Raw genomic sequence first — 17,170 nt, forward strand, 5'->3', positions numbered from 1 at the left:
AGTCTGCCTCTGACCCTTGACATGATCCAAGGGAACTGACATGTCCATGGGCTGATTTAAAGCACCCCTATGTCCAGAGGTTGAGAGGATAATGGTGTGAACATAAAACTGGCATGAGAAATAGAGGTCAGTGACTAGGAATATTCTAGAAAAAAAAAATAAGATGGGAGGAGCACACCTCACTAGATAGTCTGGGGTGTAACTGCAGTTTTAGGTCAGTTTTAGGCAGGCCAGGAATGGCAGCAGAGTTTTAATAAACATGTCTCATTTTGCTATTGTAATCACAGTGTTTAAAACTTGAGCACTTGCTGTACATGTTAACTGTACTTTAATAAAAAATACTGTTTTTGTCAAAACCATCAGCAAGGTCTATTATTGATGCTTTGTGATCTCCTTTTTCTAACCTAAGGTATTTTTGTTTAGTAAACCAGTCTCATTTTACTATTGTAATACAAGTGTTTAAAACTGTAGCACTTGCTGTACTTGTTGACTTTACTTTAATTAAAAATACTATTTTTTGTCAAAGCCATCAGCAAGGCATATAACAAAAACAAACAATTAAAACAGAATTTGCAGTTACAATAATCTCCTGAAAGTCAATTGTTCACAGTTTTTGAATCATCATTTACATCATTCATTTATTTAGCAGATATGCTTTTTTCAATGTAAGATCGCAGGATAGCTAGTCTGACAAATTAAGTTAGCAATTAACCTAACATGGTTTTTGGTTTGAATATAGGAAATAAGCCTGGCTCAGGATAGTACCGGCACTAAATACTGCATCACAAGGCCCCCAACAGCATAAAAGAAAGTGCCAAGTGGTAAGCATCAGTGAAGAAATTTTTAACAGAAAGAACACCAACATTGGTTGTTTAAGGAAAATAAAGGAAAGGAAAAGTATGAAAAATAATCTAACTCAGTGGATATTTTTAGATATTAGTAAAATGTGTAATAATGCCTATATCTATTTATCCTCTTTTAAATTCTTGCAAAAGTTATCCCAAAAACCTGCCTTAAACTGTTCCTGCATGGATTAAAATAAAGAAAAAAGGATTTGTTTAATTTAAATCTTCTGTACCACTAGAGGGCACAAATGGGCTGCTGAGTGAAAGGAAATGCAGACAGTTGTTCGTTATTATGCAATATCTGGTTAAACAGAAAAAACCTAGAAAATATAAATATATTTGTCTGGTGTAGTATGTTCCTGTTTCTGTTTGTTGCTCTCTAGCTGGTTAGCCTAGCTTGTGATGTGAGTAACAGGTTTAGCTGATGTATTTAAAGCTAGGAATTAGATGATTCTTATTTGATAACCTGCTTGCAGACTTTTACTTACAACATGCTGCTAATGGCAAGTTATTGTGGTCAAAAGAAATCCACCCTGTTTGTAAGTCCTTCTTTGCTGGTATACATCAGTAAGACTCCTGATGGATTTCCCCATGACAATACATAGTTGCTGATTGCTTTGAAATTCAAGGCAACCCTAACAAGATATCTCAGAGCCCAGTGGGGCCCAGAGACAGGATATTCATACTTTGTGGTCAGTACCCTGCTGTTTGAGATTTAATCTTTGAAGTGTAAAGCAAAGAAAAAAAAGAGAGAGAGGGGGTAAGCCAGCATACAAGGTAGATTACTAGTAGTTTGAGGACATACTGGTCATATTTTATCACCTTTGCTTCAGAATCTATAGTTTCCACAGCCAAAAATGTTTGATTCCTGTATTCTAAAATGTGAATGGAAGATGTGCTGAAAGATTAGGTGTAGAATTCTAGATGTTAAGATGATTAACAGTTACTCTTGAGATGAACCAGCTACATATAAGGACAATAGCATTTAACTCAGAAAAGGAAGAACAATTTGATAAAGTGTCTTTCTGTACTAAACACTGTACCATTGTTATATTTAGTACAATTTTTTGCACATATTTTACATGGTAAAACACACTGCCTCAATGTGCATTGTTGATTACTAGACTTCAAACTGGGCACAAAATATACAGATATACAAAAAATAAAAATCAAGATTCTACTAAAATAAAGGTATATTAAGTGTTTAGAAAAAAAAATCATAAAAAAAGAAATCAGGAAATTTTATAAAGCATGCACCCTGTATACTGCATCTCTCCAAGTTCTTTAATATCTATCATGACAAGATGACAACTGGAAGAGACTACACCAAGCACCAGCCTGACTTGGCAACAGGTTTTGGCTTTGTCCTTGACTCAGACTTTACATGACATGAATTTTTATCATAATGTTCCAGGCTTTTGGAATTTTAATGGGCTATTATCCATTAATTGGCTTACAGGGAATAATAGCAGATGGAACAACCATCTGCAAAGAAGACTATGCTGATGTACCAGTCTTTTCTGCATTGTTATTCTGCCTTAATATTGGTCCGTGGGAAGGATTATGCTCCACTCTCTAGTTCATGAAGACTAACAGACAACATTTAACCTCTACTCTACTCTACAGGTACTCTACTCTACTCTACTCTACTATACTATATCAATTAAGGGTCAGTGCAATGCCATTTGAGCTACAGGAGGTGGTAGAGCAGATTCAGGCATATTAGACCTTGAACTGGAAACTGGCTCTTAGAATGTAACATCTGTAGTGGGGAGTAAGAGTTTGTGCAAGGAAATGGACATTACTGGCTAGATGCAGTGGAATTCACCATTTTTTCTACCAGATTTCCCCAATCAAGTGTGGTTTGGGTAGAATGACACTTGGAAAACAGAAACAATTGCTTCTTTTTGGGATGAGTTAAACTCTTACCTCTCTGAGAGCTTTTGTTGCATCTTGTGAGAGATCAATGACATAGACTTTAAATGGACCTTACTCCAAACCTCTGTACTGGAGGCAGTTTCAAACAACTATGAGTCTGTGGTTGCTAGTGCTCATCATGGCAAAACTCCTTGGATCCTTTAGTGAACACCTGTGATAAGGGAGGCTTTGAAACTGAAGAAATCAATATTAATAGGAGTGTCTCATGCAATGTTAATGGGAGGGTCTCTGACCTGGACTAAAAGGTACCAGCAGGCCAAAAACACAGCAGCTGCATCAGTGGCCAAAAGTGAATCCTTTTTGTGGATGGAATTTGGTGATGCCATGGAGAATAACATTTGGATGGCAAACCATTGCATGACTTGAGAAGGATAACCAAGTTGTTGCCCAGGCTACTTTCAGCTAGGGGGACACATGTCCCCAGCTGTGGATATGATTAAGAGATATGAAATACTTTAATTCATCTAAACCCGGTGAATATCTCTACTAGAAGGCATTTTTAAAATCTTTGTCTGGAGATGGGTCCATCCCTCTGGTTATGGCCAATGTGGTGATTAAGGGAAAGCACTGGGTCTGACCAGAAATGTGTATCGTGGGAATTTTTTGATTATTACATTTCTTCAGTGTTGGGGATGGTGTCTTAGGCCTGACAGAATGGAATAATAGTCCAAATTCATATAAAAGGTGGAGAAGAGCATTTTTTCCGGTGACCAAGGGATCATACCCTTGTGCCTCCCTGGGACAGCCTAAGTCCGGATACTCTCCTGGCTAATCCTTCCAATAGTTAAACCTCAGATCCAGCAGAACTAATAGGAATTCTGTTCAGGAAATGAAATATTGAATGAACTCTTTCAGCTTGTCCATTAGAGAAGGTCATTAAGAGGAATTTGTCAATCCAGTCTACAACTGCTTCATGCCATTCACTCTCTGTACTTGAAGACTGAATATTGTACAATGGCATTGTTTAATCCAATAGCCTGCTCAGATGTTAACTCCACTCTATTGATTGTGAGTGCTAGAGTCCATCAAAGATGTGTCTTGTCCTCTTTTATATCTTGTTCATGATTTTCATAGACAGAATTGGAAGGCATAGCCTAAAATGGGAGAATACTCAGTGTCATGCATATATCAGTTACAGCAGTATGCTGGAGGCTCTGCACCAGAGGTAAAATAGGGGATGGGTTTAGATGAACAAGGAAGCATTTGCCAGTCAAATATATAAATATAACATAAATATATCTAAAATAATGAATCATTTGAAGTAGGAAGTACATCTTGCTGCATGTTTTTTGAAAAATATCTCTGTGAATCCATGAAGTTCAGAGACCTCTGGATTTTACTAGACTATTGGATAATATAATAAATGCAGATAGTATAATAATGACAAATCTCCAGTGTGTAGGAATATAGCTTATCAAACCATACATTGTGTTTTTACATCATCTGTTGGTAAACATGTCCATTATCTGTACATGTTTCACATCATCAAACAAGATGCCTATTTAAGATGGTGGTCTACATGGTCAGGCATGGAAGCATTTGGATAAACCAAAAGCTCAGACAAATTATCTTGTGAAATATATTGTACTTTGGGAAATAGAACTTCTGTCTTTGTTATTTATACATTTAATTGTGGACTTCATTTCTGACTATCAATTTTTTGTTACATACTCTTCTGGCTTCGGATGTCAGCTTACATATATTTTAAAAAAGCTACTTTTCAACTGGTCACAAAAATCAGAAATGAGTACATGGCTGATGGTCCCATTGTAAGTGTTTTTCCACAGCACAATCAGAATGAAGTATGAGAAAGATAAGAGAACAGGTAATTAAAATTGTCAAACCATTCTAACTCCTAATTCCACCTCTTCCTTCCCAACCCTCAGAGTCTCCAAGCTTGCACTTTAATATATTACAGAGGAGGTTTTCAGCTGATGGGACTTTCAGTCTTGTTTGTATTAACAGAAAAAACAATAAAGCACAATTTAAAGAAATACGAGTAAAAACAAAGATAAAAACTGCCATATCTGCCAAAAAACTGAAACTCTGTATTAGATTTGTGTGGCATCAGGATAACAATGCAAAGCACAAAGCCAGATAAATATTGCAGTGGCACAAAGTAGCTCAAGCTACAGTAGTGTTATCGCATGTAAAATATGTGGATAGGTTCTCAAAAATGATGCTACTTTATTGTCTACATTTTTGGGACATGACTTATGAAGTTTGTGATTCATTAATAAAATATTCAAATGAGACATAGACGTATACTGTGCATACACAGGATAACAAATTATATGATACTGAAAAACATAGATATTAAGTTTAAACATTAAATAGGCAAATTGCTATCCATTTGCTTATTCCTCTTTTTCCAGAGCAAGTCTGTGTGGGTTGAGAGCTGGAAACTCTCTAACGTGTTTATAGAGAGAATTTATGCTGTTTATTGTTCATTTGATTTGTTATAATTTGCCTGTATCTTGGAGGAGTTGGGTCATGCAAATTAATTTTAAGGAAAAATTCAGTGATGAATTCAAAAAACTAAAGGGTAGAGTCTAATGTAATGTTCTTTTTAAAATGAATATTTAGGCAAAGAATGAAGTTTTCATCTTCCCTAACTTAGAACATATAGTGCACTAAAATCATGGCTGCCCCCTGAAGGTTTGACACATTATGAAGGTGATGCTAATTGCTTAAGAGCTCAGTCACACCACACTTCTGAAGATCTGCAGTGTTTTTTGTTTTTTTGTTCATCTAATTTCTCAATCTGGATTACCTTTGTACTTAACACAGAAAAACATAGATGAATTAGTCTCTTAAGACTGGCCATCAGGCTCCAGATTCTCTGAGGAGGTTACTTTTTATGTTTTTACACACCTCCTCATAATGTTGTGGCTCAAAGCACCAACATTGCATCAAGATTTCGCAGGTTCCTGTTAGTGGAATAAATTGTAACTCAATAGTTCAGTTCTATTCAAAAATTAAGATGCATTGTTAATCTTAAATTGAAAAGAAAGAGGATGAAACATGTTAAATATCCAAAAAATTAGTGAGTGGTGTTTCATAACGTTTTTAAGAGTATAGAAGTGCCTGGCTATAAACAAGAAAGTCATACAAATATGTCATTTAAATTAGATTATTTCAGCTATCCAAACTGACAGTAATTAATTACTTAATAAAGTGGAAAATTAGGTTTGGTAGAAATTGACCAATTGGGTGACCATATATTGTGTAATGTTTAATATTAACATTAACGACGGTTGTACTTTTACATATATTTAGACATTAAAGATTTTACTGGTGAATTTTATATGCAGGTCAAGATTTAGAGCTCTTTAATTGCTTTCTTGTTTTTTATCTATCTGTAAATTAACAATGAGGTGCCAAAAATAAGAGAGTAAAAAGTGAAACAGCTATCATGGATTAATTTGCACTTGTGTGCTTTCGTCATTAAATAGCATTCTTTCCTTTACTTCTATCCACACGTTTTTATGGGAGACAATCTCATGGCTCATCCACTGGTAATTACACTCCAAACCAGAAGGTGGCACCGTCACCTGATGCTTTTTCTCTTCTTCCCTCTGGAGAGCAGATGATTGACAGTTGCTCCATCTAGGACATCACTTCCGGCTTCTGCCTTTCTGAACCCACCCCTTCCAGGTCTCACCACAGAAAACTGACCACAATGCTATCTTGAGGCAGTCCGAAGAAGTTTTGAATCTGGATAAGACATCTCCACATCTATTGTGTGTTTTTTGTAAATTAACTTCTCTAAATTATTTGGGGTTCATCAAGGTAACCCAACCCTTTATGAAGTGTTTTCTGATTTATACACAACATACTAGCAGGAGCACTAAATGGGCTTTCATTTACAACACAAAGTGTTTCTGATTAGGAAAAGAGTTAAAACAAAAATCTAAAGTTCCTGTGACCCTCAGAAAGTTGGTTCGATGCTCCTGGTATAGTCAGTCTGTATCAGGATCTGGAAATAGGCTAAGAGAAAAAAAATCACAGACTCTGTCCATGGAGCAGTTAATCAGAAGGGAGGTGTGGGACATACAAAAAAGATTCATCCATAACTTATAAACTTTGTCCAGTGTAGGTTCATGATGACAGCAAAAATTGCCTGTCCGTGTTTACTTAGGTGCAAGACAAGAAGTAATCTTGAAAGGGACACCAATACATCACATGGCACACTCACACCCATTTACAGTGTGAAAAATTTAAACTTACCAATAACTTACCAATAAAGCTAAAATTTACATTCTTGAAAAGAAAATTGAAATACAAGAAGAATATATACAATCTCTACGTAGACCGTGACCAAACTGGCACTCAAACTCAGTCCCCTGGAGCTGTGAGGCAGTAGTGTTCACTATTGTGTCTCCGAAAAAAGGAAGATACTGTAGCATAAAAAATGAACTGGCCATAATTTTGAGCAACAACTTGATGGGTTCTCTAGATTAGGAAGTTAATTCAATTGTAAGTAGAACTATTATCGTGTTTCCCTGAAAATAAGATCTACTCAGAAAATAAGCCCTAGCATGATTTTCAGGCTGCTCTGTAATATAAGCCTTACCCCAAAAATAAGCCCTAGTCAAGATCGTCATCTGAAAAGTAAGGTGCCTAAGGCCAGGTTTATACTTCACACGATGCAACACGTGTGCCCCAAACATCCATCAAATTCCGAGGACACCTTGCCACAATATCTCTGAAAAGGATGTTTAATGATTACATCCATCATTTCGGGGATGCGCCCATTCCAGCAAGCATCAGCGCAAGACAGAAACAAAATCTCTGGATGGGGCATCAGCTCATTGCAAGGTGAACACAAGCACACACATATACTAACGTCATTGTAGCTTCACCAAATCCCCAAACCTTCATGTGTTTGGATGGAAAACTGAGCCCACTGTGGAAACCCACCAGGAAAACATGCAAACTCCAGACAGGGACCACAAGGGACGTGACTCCCTGCAAGACAGCAGCGCTACCGCTCTGCCACCGTGCCACCCCATATGTGTAACTATTAGCAGTATTCATTATTTAAACAAAGTTAACGATTTATCTGTTAAATGTAACATACATATTTTAATGCATTTCATCATGAAAGTGATATCAAGTATAAATCTAAGAATTCTAAATGTGCAGAGAGCTGGAATATTATAAATTTAATGTGTTCTGTGTGGTGATGCTGCTTGCCGCTGCAGTCAGATCAGGATGAAGACCGAGAAGCATGTAGTGATTTAACAACTGGGTTGGTTTTAAGATGACGTTTATGACGGTCTGCTTTAATGATAAAGTAAACTATGAGGTTAAAGTGGGCATTTTGAGTTTAAAGCTAAAATTTCCACTTTAATCACAAAATAGACATTTTCATTATGTCCTTATTTTTTTTTCTCTGTGGATCAAATACGCTGTCGTACATTCTGATGGTATTGTAAAGGTGCAAAAAAAAAAAAAATGGCACAGAAGATGGTATGTGAGACTTATAAAATGTATTGTGTTATTACTTTGGGGAATATGGCGATATTCCAGAAGAAGATGACATGACTGTATTTAGATAAATGTACATTGTTGTACATGAATAAATATAAGATATCCCCTGAAAATAAGCCCTAAGAAGTAAAAGATTTAAAATTTTAGCTAACCTGAGGTTCTCCAAGAAATGAAGGTCTATGGATGTCTATGTCTTCAGCTTAGCCTCTAGAGGCAGGTTGCAGTGAGTTTTTAAATCAACAGCTAAACTGTAACACTTTTTTGACTTTCTGTTCAATTAAGTCGCTGGTTTGTTGATTTAAGCCCACAGTAACCTTTCAATATGTGCTACACTTTTATACGACTCATCTCTGACTAATGCTGTGTTTGACAATTACAGTTAACACAGCTATAGACCATTCTCATCATTTGAAACCTCAGTTATACCTGAATGTATTTTACCTGTTTTGTTTGCACAATCTTAGATGAAAACTAAATAGCCATTTTAATAAATCATGTCAATGTCCACATACAGTGCCTATTAAAAGTATTCACTCCTTGAAAGTGTTCACACAAATCTCTGTAAAGTGGTCTAAATTAATACAAATGCAAATCACATCAACATGCTGATCAATGTCAAAAATTCCAAGTACATCCAAAGTTTCAATGTTGTATAAACATAAACTGTTAAAAACTTCCAAGGAGGTGAATACTCTTGGTAAGCATTGTACTAATCTGATACGCTTATCTAAGACAACTTACAGTACACGATCCGGATACAATTGTTTTTATATACATTTACATTTGGAGCAAAGCTATGTTAAATGACTTGCTCAGGATGACAGAGCCAGGAACTGAATATGCAGCTCTGAGGTTTAAGATTCAATGACTTAACCATTATACTACTGTGCCTTCTTATTTACTGTAATAGTTAAGTGAGCCAGATCATCATATGTGAACCACTGTTCTACAAAACGTTGAAAAATTAATGATAGCGACAGTGATGCAATGCACTGCACTGCTGTCTGACAGCTCCATAATCCTTGGTGTGGCCAAGGATCTGACTGAGTGGAGTTTGCATGTTCTCATCATGTTCTCAATTGACTGGTATTAAAATTAGGTGACTGGTATTTCTGAAATGGCCCAATATGAGCAATTAGAAGTGTGAATAGTGCACTAGACAGACTTTAACATTATTCAGACTTCTTTCAACCCAATGCTTTCGTAGACACTTCCATCCATCTTTGACTATATATTTGAATTGTGATTTTTCCATACATGAATAAATGAATTAAATAAAAATGATTGATTATAAAAATTTGGTTACAGATGTTATACAGATCTAGCTTTTCATAATTGATACACAGCTTTAACTATGAATTACACTGCAGGTTTTTCTAAATTCATTCACTTTGAATAGATAAAAAATGAAAAGAAGAAAAAGAAACGTACATCTGTTGCCTTAAATGCACTTAATCCCATTCAGGGTATAGGCAGCTGGAGCCTATCTTAGCAACATGAATCAAAAGTCAGGAACCAACGTTGTAAAGTGTGCCAGTCTGTCACAGAATGTGCTAACAGACTCACTCACACTCCGACATGCCATGTCAATTTAAAATCATCATCAACCTAACCAGCATGTCTTTTGGGAAGATCTGCATATTCCACACTGACAGCACCTGGACTGGAACTGAAACCCAGTCTCTCTGAGCTTTGAGATAACTATAAATAAATACATCAGCCAGGAAAGCAAAGGTGAATTAAAACTTTCAAGCAACCAAGAAATAGTCTGTTAGCAACAAAAAAAGATACATTTGCCAAGCAATACACAATGATGGCCAGATTTCAGAAACAATATGTGTCCTGCACTTTATTTACAAAAATGTAAAAATAAAAAAACAATAATTTTCACTTGTAATATGCATGCAAATTATAATGCAATTACTGTTGCTCTGCTTAACAATAATAATCGATGTGCCGCTCAGGCTCAGCCTAAAGGCAAATGAGAATAGTTTAAATGGTGTTCGTTATTTATCATATTGCAAAATTGTACAACCTGTCTATTATTTAGGACAGGCTGTCCATTTATTTAACATATACGTACTTTTTGAAGAAATACATTTTAAAATGTGTTTTAGGGTGTTGTAAATGAAATATTTTACTCCACTACTAAAATATACTAGATTTGTCTTTTTTTTAGACATAATTAATTTTAGAAGATCTTTTTTATTGGTGGTCTTTATAAATTCTGAGTTATTACTCTAGCATAACTAAATCCATTAGCTGAAAATAAAATATAATGTAATTTATTTACAAAAATATCAAAGTAGCAATACACATAATTGTGACAAAAACAAATATAAAATATTTAGCACATATGTTCAATGCATTATTGAAAGAGCACAAATGAGTTAGAGGAACCCTGTAAAAAGACACCACATAACAAAGAAATGAAAGATCTATTGTTCTAATAGTACACATAAAACATATAAAATGCAACATTTAATTTGTAATATTTACAATCTTGAAAATAAACATATATACACTACATAGTGTTTGTTCAGAATCTATGTAAGATTGTTTGCCAGTTAAATATGAGTCTCTTTCTCCATTCCAGAAGGAATATCAGTATAGTGATTCAGTCCGCTTTCTGACAATGTACTGTCACTAGCCTCTCTAAAATGAAGTGGCAACATGGAGTACAGCTGAAGTTTCCTGTGTCTCTTTTTCAAGTTGTGGTGCCCTCTCTGTCTGCGTCATTTCAGCCTGGTTCTCATAGCAGAGCTGAAGAGCAGGTACAGGTCCAGTTCTTGGAATAGCTTGCAGTAAACCTTTGGTCTTGGGAAGGTTTGTACGGTAAGAAGTATCTCTCCATGGATGGTGACCTGTCTGATATGCCGCTCTCCTGAATTCTGTCTTGGGATTATAAACAGATGTTTGGGAGTACGCAATGCTGTAGCCATTTCCATACGATGGAGGTCCATCAATGGGAATCATACAAAATTTGATTCCAGATTGTGCTGAATTGAATGTGCCTGAAGAAAAGAGAAAGAAGCTTTCTTGAGGAAATAGTACATGTAATTACAAATAAAAGAGATTTGTACACAAGATGTCATATAAAAGATAACTTGAACGTTTATGACTAAAAAGCACTCACAATTTCCTGTCAATATAATAATGTTGTAATCTGTTAAAAAAATCCTAAAAGTGTTAACAATGGAGTTATTGTTGGGGTCACTAACATGAATTGAGGTTACAACAGCGTGTTAGAGGTGTGGGGGCATCTGTCACACATTCTACAAAAGTCTAAGTGCACGCTGAGGCAGAGTAGGGAAGGCAGTGTATATTAGGGAATTTGTTACAATCACATGGTGACATACACCATTAAGGTGAGTCCATGAGTAGATTTTTTAGAAGTCCTCTTTCTTCTACTTGTATATTTGTCCTGATTGTGATTGTATGCGCATAGAGTTTTTTGTCACAAAGTGCTAAATTCAATGGTGTACACTCCACAAAGCTGAAGCTGCAGGTTCAGGTCTCAACACTGACTGGATGGGTAAATACAAGCAAGCCACCATTAAATAAGAAAGTGTTGTGTCAGTTATTGTAAGATGGATTAGCAGATACTACATCTGCATTATTAATAAAAGCTAACTAAAAGCTTCAGCTAATTTAGCTATATATAGGTATTGTTTAAAACAAATCTTTAATATCCACAATTGCTAAAAATAAAAATTATGCCTATATTGATTTGTTATTTCCATTTACACTATCAGGGAATGAGAAATATTTGTAAATTATAATAGTTTTACCCCTAGTGTTTAAAACAAATAGCACAAATATTGAATGTGACCTATAGTAAGGTGAATGTAGTTAAACCTGCTTTAGTCTTAATATTCCCTGAACAAAAGCTTCCTTACCATTATGAACTGCATTGAAGGTGGTGGGGATTTTCTTGGACCCATCTCCGCTGATATCAGAATCACTGTCATTAAAATCACTGTCTCCTTGACCACTGTCTTTTGTGCTCAGTTGATCAGCATTCTTAACACAGCTTAAAGAAAAATCACAAAATTATTTCTCATCATTATTTTAGGGCAATTCTTTGTTTAAGAGATATGGTGAAGTGGTGCAGAAGTTAGTGCTGCTTCCTCATACTTCCAGAGACCTGGCTTGCTGTGCCATTTAGGTAATTTGTCTGGGGGGTTTTGGTACGTTTTTCTCACAACCATAAGGATTTCTCTGTATACCCAATGTCCTCCCACATCCTAAAAACATGCAGATTACTGTGATTGATTCCTATAAGTTATTAATTCTACATATGTTCAAGAGTTTGTTCTATGACAGACTGGTGTCATGTCTAACAATTGCTTTTGTCTTATGCCAAATGCCCCTGCAAAGGACTGCACCAAAACAGCTATGGAATAAATCTAAATAATTAATAATTAATTAATAAATAAAATAAAATAAATAAATGTTTTTTTAAATTAATGTTTCACTTCAGAGTACCATTTAATACTGGAAGACTTTTAAAAGAAAACCTTGGGCATCAAAAATCTCTGGAGCTGAGCACAGGGCAAAACAGAGTTCTCAGTCTCTTTATTTTTTTTTATATCTATCCATCCATCCATCCACCCATCCATTTTCTGTTGTGTTTATCTAGGTTATGGATGCTTGCATTATTATATTATATTATCCATCCATTATCCATCCCGCTATATCCTAACTAGAGGGTCATGGGGGTCTGCTGTAGCCAATCCCAGCCAACACAGGGTGCAAGGCAGGAAACAAACCCTGGGCAGGGCGCCAGCCCACTGCAGGACACACACACACACCCACACCCACACGCCAAGCGCACAATAGGGACAATTTAGAATCGCCAATGCACCTAACCTGCATGACTTTGGACTGTGGGAGGAAACTAATGCAGACACAGGGAGAACATGCAAACTCCATGCAGGGAGGACCCGGGAAGCAAACCCAGGTCTCCTAACTGCGAGGCAGCAGCGCTACCCACTGCGCCAATGTGCCGCCCTATATTATATTATATTATATTATATTATATTATCCATCCATCCATTTTCCAACCCGCTGAATCCGAACACAGGGTCACGGGGGTCTGCTGGAGCCAATCCCAGCCAACACAGGGCACAAGGCAGGGAACCAATTATATTATATTATATTATATTATATTATAAATCCAATCTGGACTGGCATTCCATACAGATTGGGTAGTCTTTAGTCCCTGTTGAATAACAAATGCATTCATAAATTCAATAAACAGTTAAATTAATTTATCTATTTTCTGAGTCTGTAAGTCTATTCCATTGCACTGTTTTAGGGATCTGGGATATTTCCAGAAATCACTGGGTTCAAGAAAGGACTCAAATCTGGACTGGTAGCAAGTGTACTGCAGGGCACACAGTTTTCTTTGCATGCAAAATTGTTTTTTTTGTAATTTTAAAAGGTTCCTAATATTTGGAAAAATGAGAAATCTTTAGTGTAAGCTAAGCAGGATACTGACAGATCAAGAAAACCTGAACTTTGCCTGTGTTATTATATTTGAAAAGAGTCATTTTACACTCAGGAACCCACTGGTATTTTATAAATCTGTGTAACCCAATGTAATATCCCTCTGAAGAATTACTCTGGCACCTTTATTTTTTAGAGTGTACATTGAAATCTCTTACTAGCATGAACCAGTCAACATACAAGAATTGCCAGTTTACTTAATCCACACATTTTTGGGATTGTAAGAAGGAAATCCATGCAGGCACAAAGAGAACATGCACACAGACAATGTCCGCACATAGGATTTGAATCTAGGATGCTGTACCTATATACATGCAGGTGCAGTGCTGCCCATAGTACAAACATATAAGAACTGAACAATAATTATCTGATGAACTATATCTTCAAATTGCATGTTGCTAAATAATACTTAAAAAAAGAGATAGATAGATAGATAGATAGATAGATAGATAGATAGATAGATAGAAAAATAGATAGATAGATAGATAGATAGATAGATAGATAGATAGATAGATAGATAGATAGATAGATAGATAGATAGATAGATAGATATCTTACCTTAAATTTAAATATTTTTCTTCTTGCCATGTACGTATTGTTTGTAGATCAGCTTCAGAAAATGGGTTACCAGGAATGAACACCTTCCAAAATAAAAGAAGCATTATGAATAGTATGTCACAAAAAGATCTTTACGCAGTTAGGTAAAGAAATGTCAAGGGATAGCAGGAAAGGAGAGAGTAAAGTTGCATCAAAACGCGTAATTGTTGCATTACTACTGACCTTTTTGTTTGCATCCTGCGCCTTTTGACTTTCAAACAAGGTTTCCGCCTCTCTCGGGTCTCCCAGACCTCTCTTTAAGTCCCGTAGGTATCTTGTGCTGCAGACCGACGACTGTCCTTCTGCAATGTCGCTTTTCCCGGTTTTGTGTGTCCGATGCCTTTTGCAAGAGATTGCGACTGCGATGATTGCCACAAGCAACAACGCGCACCCCCCACCGAGCATGATAATTACGATAAGAGAGGCGTCCCACTCAGGCTGTTCTTCACTCGATGGTAAAATAATGACAAGCTCGTCCTCGGGATACGTCTCGGTGACTATGAAGTTAAGAACAGCGGTGGAAGAGAGAGAAGGGCGTCCGTTATCATTCACCGCTACTGTCAGCCTTAACACGTCCCCAGTAACATAGCTTAGACCGTGCTTCAAAGATATTTCTCCAGTCTGTTTGTTAAGAGTGAACATATTTTCCCGGTCTTGTAATATTTTATAAGATAATTCTGAGTTGACCCCGTCGTCCAGATCCCTTGCTTTGAGGTGCACGGCGAGGTAACCTGGTGGGGCGTTGTTAGGCAAACGCAGGTCAGCAGAGCCGTTCATTAAAATTGGATTAGTGATGAAAGGAAAGTTGTCGTTCTGGTCCACTATTTTCAATCGGATTGTGGCTGTACTTGAGAGTTGTGGAGTTCCTGAATCACTGGCCCTTACCTTCATTTCAATCTGCTTAATCATCTCGTAATTGAATGATCTTACAGAATATATGGAGCCTGTAGCTGGATCAATGGACACGAATGATGACAGGGGAGGTCCGCTCGTCTCCGAACTGATTATCTTGTATGTAACTTTAGAGTTATGACCCAGATCCGGATCACGGGCAACCACCGTCGTAATGTACGACCCTGGCACATTATTTTCAACGACTGAGACCTCGTAAACAGACTTGCTAAAGAGTGGGGGGTTGTCATTTTCATCGCTGACACGAATGGTGTATTGTTTAATTGTTTTAAATGGCGGAGAGCCCAGATCTTCGGCCGTCACGGTGAGATTGTATTCGGCTATCTTTTCTCGATCCAAAGTCGCTGTTGTCACAATCATGTAGCTGTCCTCATAGGCCTGTTGTAACTTGAAATGCTCGTGGCCATAAATGCTGCATTTAACATAACCATTAGCGCCCGAGTCTCTGTCCGAAGTGCTGATTAGTGCCACGAAGCTGTCTTTGGCCGCTGCTTCAGTTATATACGCCACACCGGCACTGGCAGAAGTCATCGGTTTGATGTTAATTTCAGGCGCATTGTCGTTGACGTCCAGTACCTCAACGAGAACTTTGCAAGTTGTCGGAATGGAGTTCAGTCCCAAATCATATGCTTGGATTAGTAATTCGTAATTTGTTCTTTTCTCGAAGTCAACCAGCGCTTTTAAGCTCAAACGCCCTGACGAAGGATCCAGTTGAAAAGTCTGAAGTATCTCAGTGGAGACTTGCGATCCAAACCCGTAAAGAACTTCACCGTTGACACCTTCATCTGGATCCACAGCATTGAGTGTTAGCAGCAGAAAACCTACTGGGGCATCCTCGTTCAACTCCACTGTCACCACATTGTTCTCAAAGCTTGGGCTGTTATCGTTATAATCAGTCACTTTGATGTTGACAGTAACGGCGCCGGATCTGGGTGGATTCCCTCCATCTGTAGCAACCAGCTGAAGGCTATAGGAGTCTTCGATCTCCCTATCTAACGGCTTGCCTAAGACCAGCTCAGCATATTTAACTCCATCTTCTCTGCTGTGCACTTCAATGCCAAAATGACTGTCGTAAGAAATATGGTAAGTCTGAATGTAGTAAGGGCCAACATCCCAGTCAACTGCTACTTCTAAAGGAAAACGACTGCCAACAAGTGAGCTTTCGGAAATCTCAATATAGCTCTCATTGTGCACGAATTGGGGAGAATGGTCATTTATGTCCTTGACTTCTACCTGTACGTGAATCAACTGGTACTTCTCCATAGAAAAGCTGATAATGTCAAAGGTAATCCGGCACTGAGAGGCTTGCTTACATATCTCTTCTCGGTCGATTCGTTCTCCGATAGTCAGCAGTCCATTCGCTTCCTTCAGACTAATACAGGTTGTGTTCGGCTGCTCCATAAAGCGAAAACTTGTTTGCGGGTCGTCTGCGGGATTAATGTTCAGATCTCTGGCTAAATTTCCAATTTCGGTGCCTGGAGCATCTTCTTCGTAAACTGAATACTGCACAGTTCTACACACAACTGTAAAGCCGTTCAAGAGCATCATGAAGATGCATAAACGTATCCTGAAATTCATAACTGAAAAGCTAAATCGAAAACAAAATTTTCAAATAAAAGCAGTAGCTCGAAAGAGCTATACGTAAAGTTTTTAGAATCTTAACAGTTAAGGCATACAGTTGAGGATCTCCGTCTAACAGTAACACTGAATGTGAGAGAAATCCCCTACAGGCATCTTATCTCTCCTGCTTATGCAAATGACCTGGCTAACTGACCAATGATGTCAGCTTACTTTCTGCAAATGGTGCGAGTTTATTACGTTTGATGCAAATGGTTTAACACATTTGTCTCAAATGAGACCTAAATGTCTTC

The 17,170-nt window shown here is 37.2% G+C and overlaps 1 protein-coding gene across 1 annotated transcript; it reads right to left on the reverse strand.

Annotated features, from left to right (window-relative positions):
* Positions 1 to 10,845: 10,845 nt before the first annotated feature.
* pcdh8 (protocadherin 8) lies at positions 10,846 to 16,845 on the reverse strand. The gene is made up of 4 exons (XM_051926606.1): positions 14,571 to 16,845; positions 14,364 to 14,431; positions 12,179 to 12,312; positions 10,846 to 11,293 (listed from the first exon to the last, which is right to left on the reverse strand). The coding sequence occupies exons 1-4, from the start codon at positions 16,842 to 16,844 to the stop codon at positions 10,935 to 10,937; spliced, it is 2,835 nt and encodes a 944-aa protein (XP_051782566.1). The 5' UTR covers position 16,845; the 3' UTR covers positions 10,846 to 10,934.
* Between the last annotated feature and the right edge of the window lie 325 nt (positions 16,846 to 17,170).

The sequence above is a fragment of the Erpetoichthys calabaricus genome, chromosome 4 (assembly GCF_900747795.2).
Source record: "Erpetoichthys calabaricus chromosome 4, fErpCal1.3, whole genome shotgun sequence".
Lineage (NCBI taxonomy): Eukaryota > Metazoa > Chordata > Cladistia > Polypteriformes > Polypteridae > Erpetoichthys > Erpetoichthys calabaricus.

Excerpts from the sequence above, each read along its gene's own strand:
- pcdh8 (XM_051926606.1), bottom strand. The coding sequence starts at position 16,844 with ATGCTCTTGAACGGCTTTACAGTTGTGTGTAGAACTGTGCAGTATTCA. Across the intron at positions 14,432-14,570 it reads CGCAGGATGCAAACAAAAAG|GTGTTCATTCCTGGTAACCC; the intron begins GTCAGTAGTAAT and ends TTATTTTGGAAG. Across the intron at positions 12,313-14,363 it reads CGTACATGGCAAGAAGAAAA|CTGTGTTAAGAATGCTGATC; the intron begins ATATTTAAATTT and ends TTTTTCTTTAAG.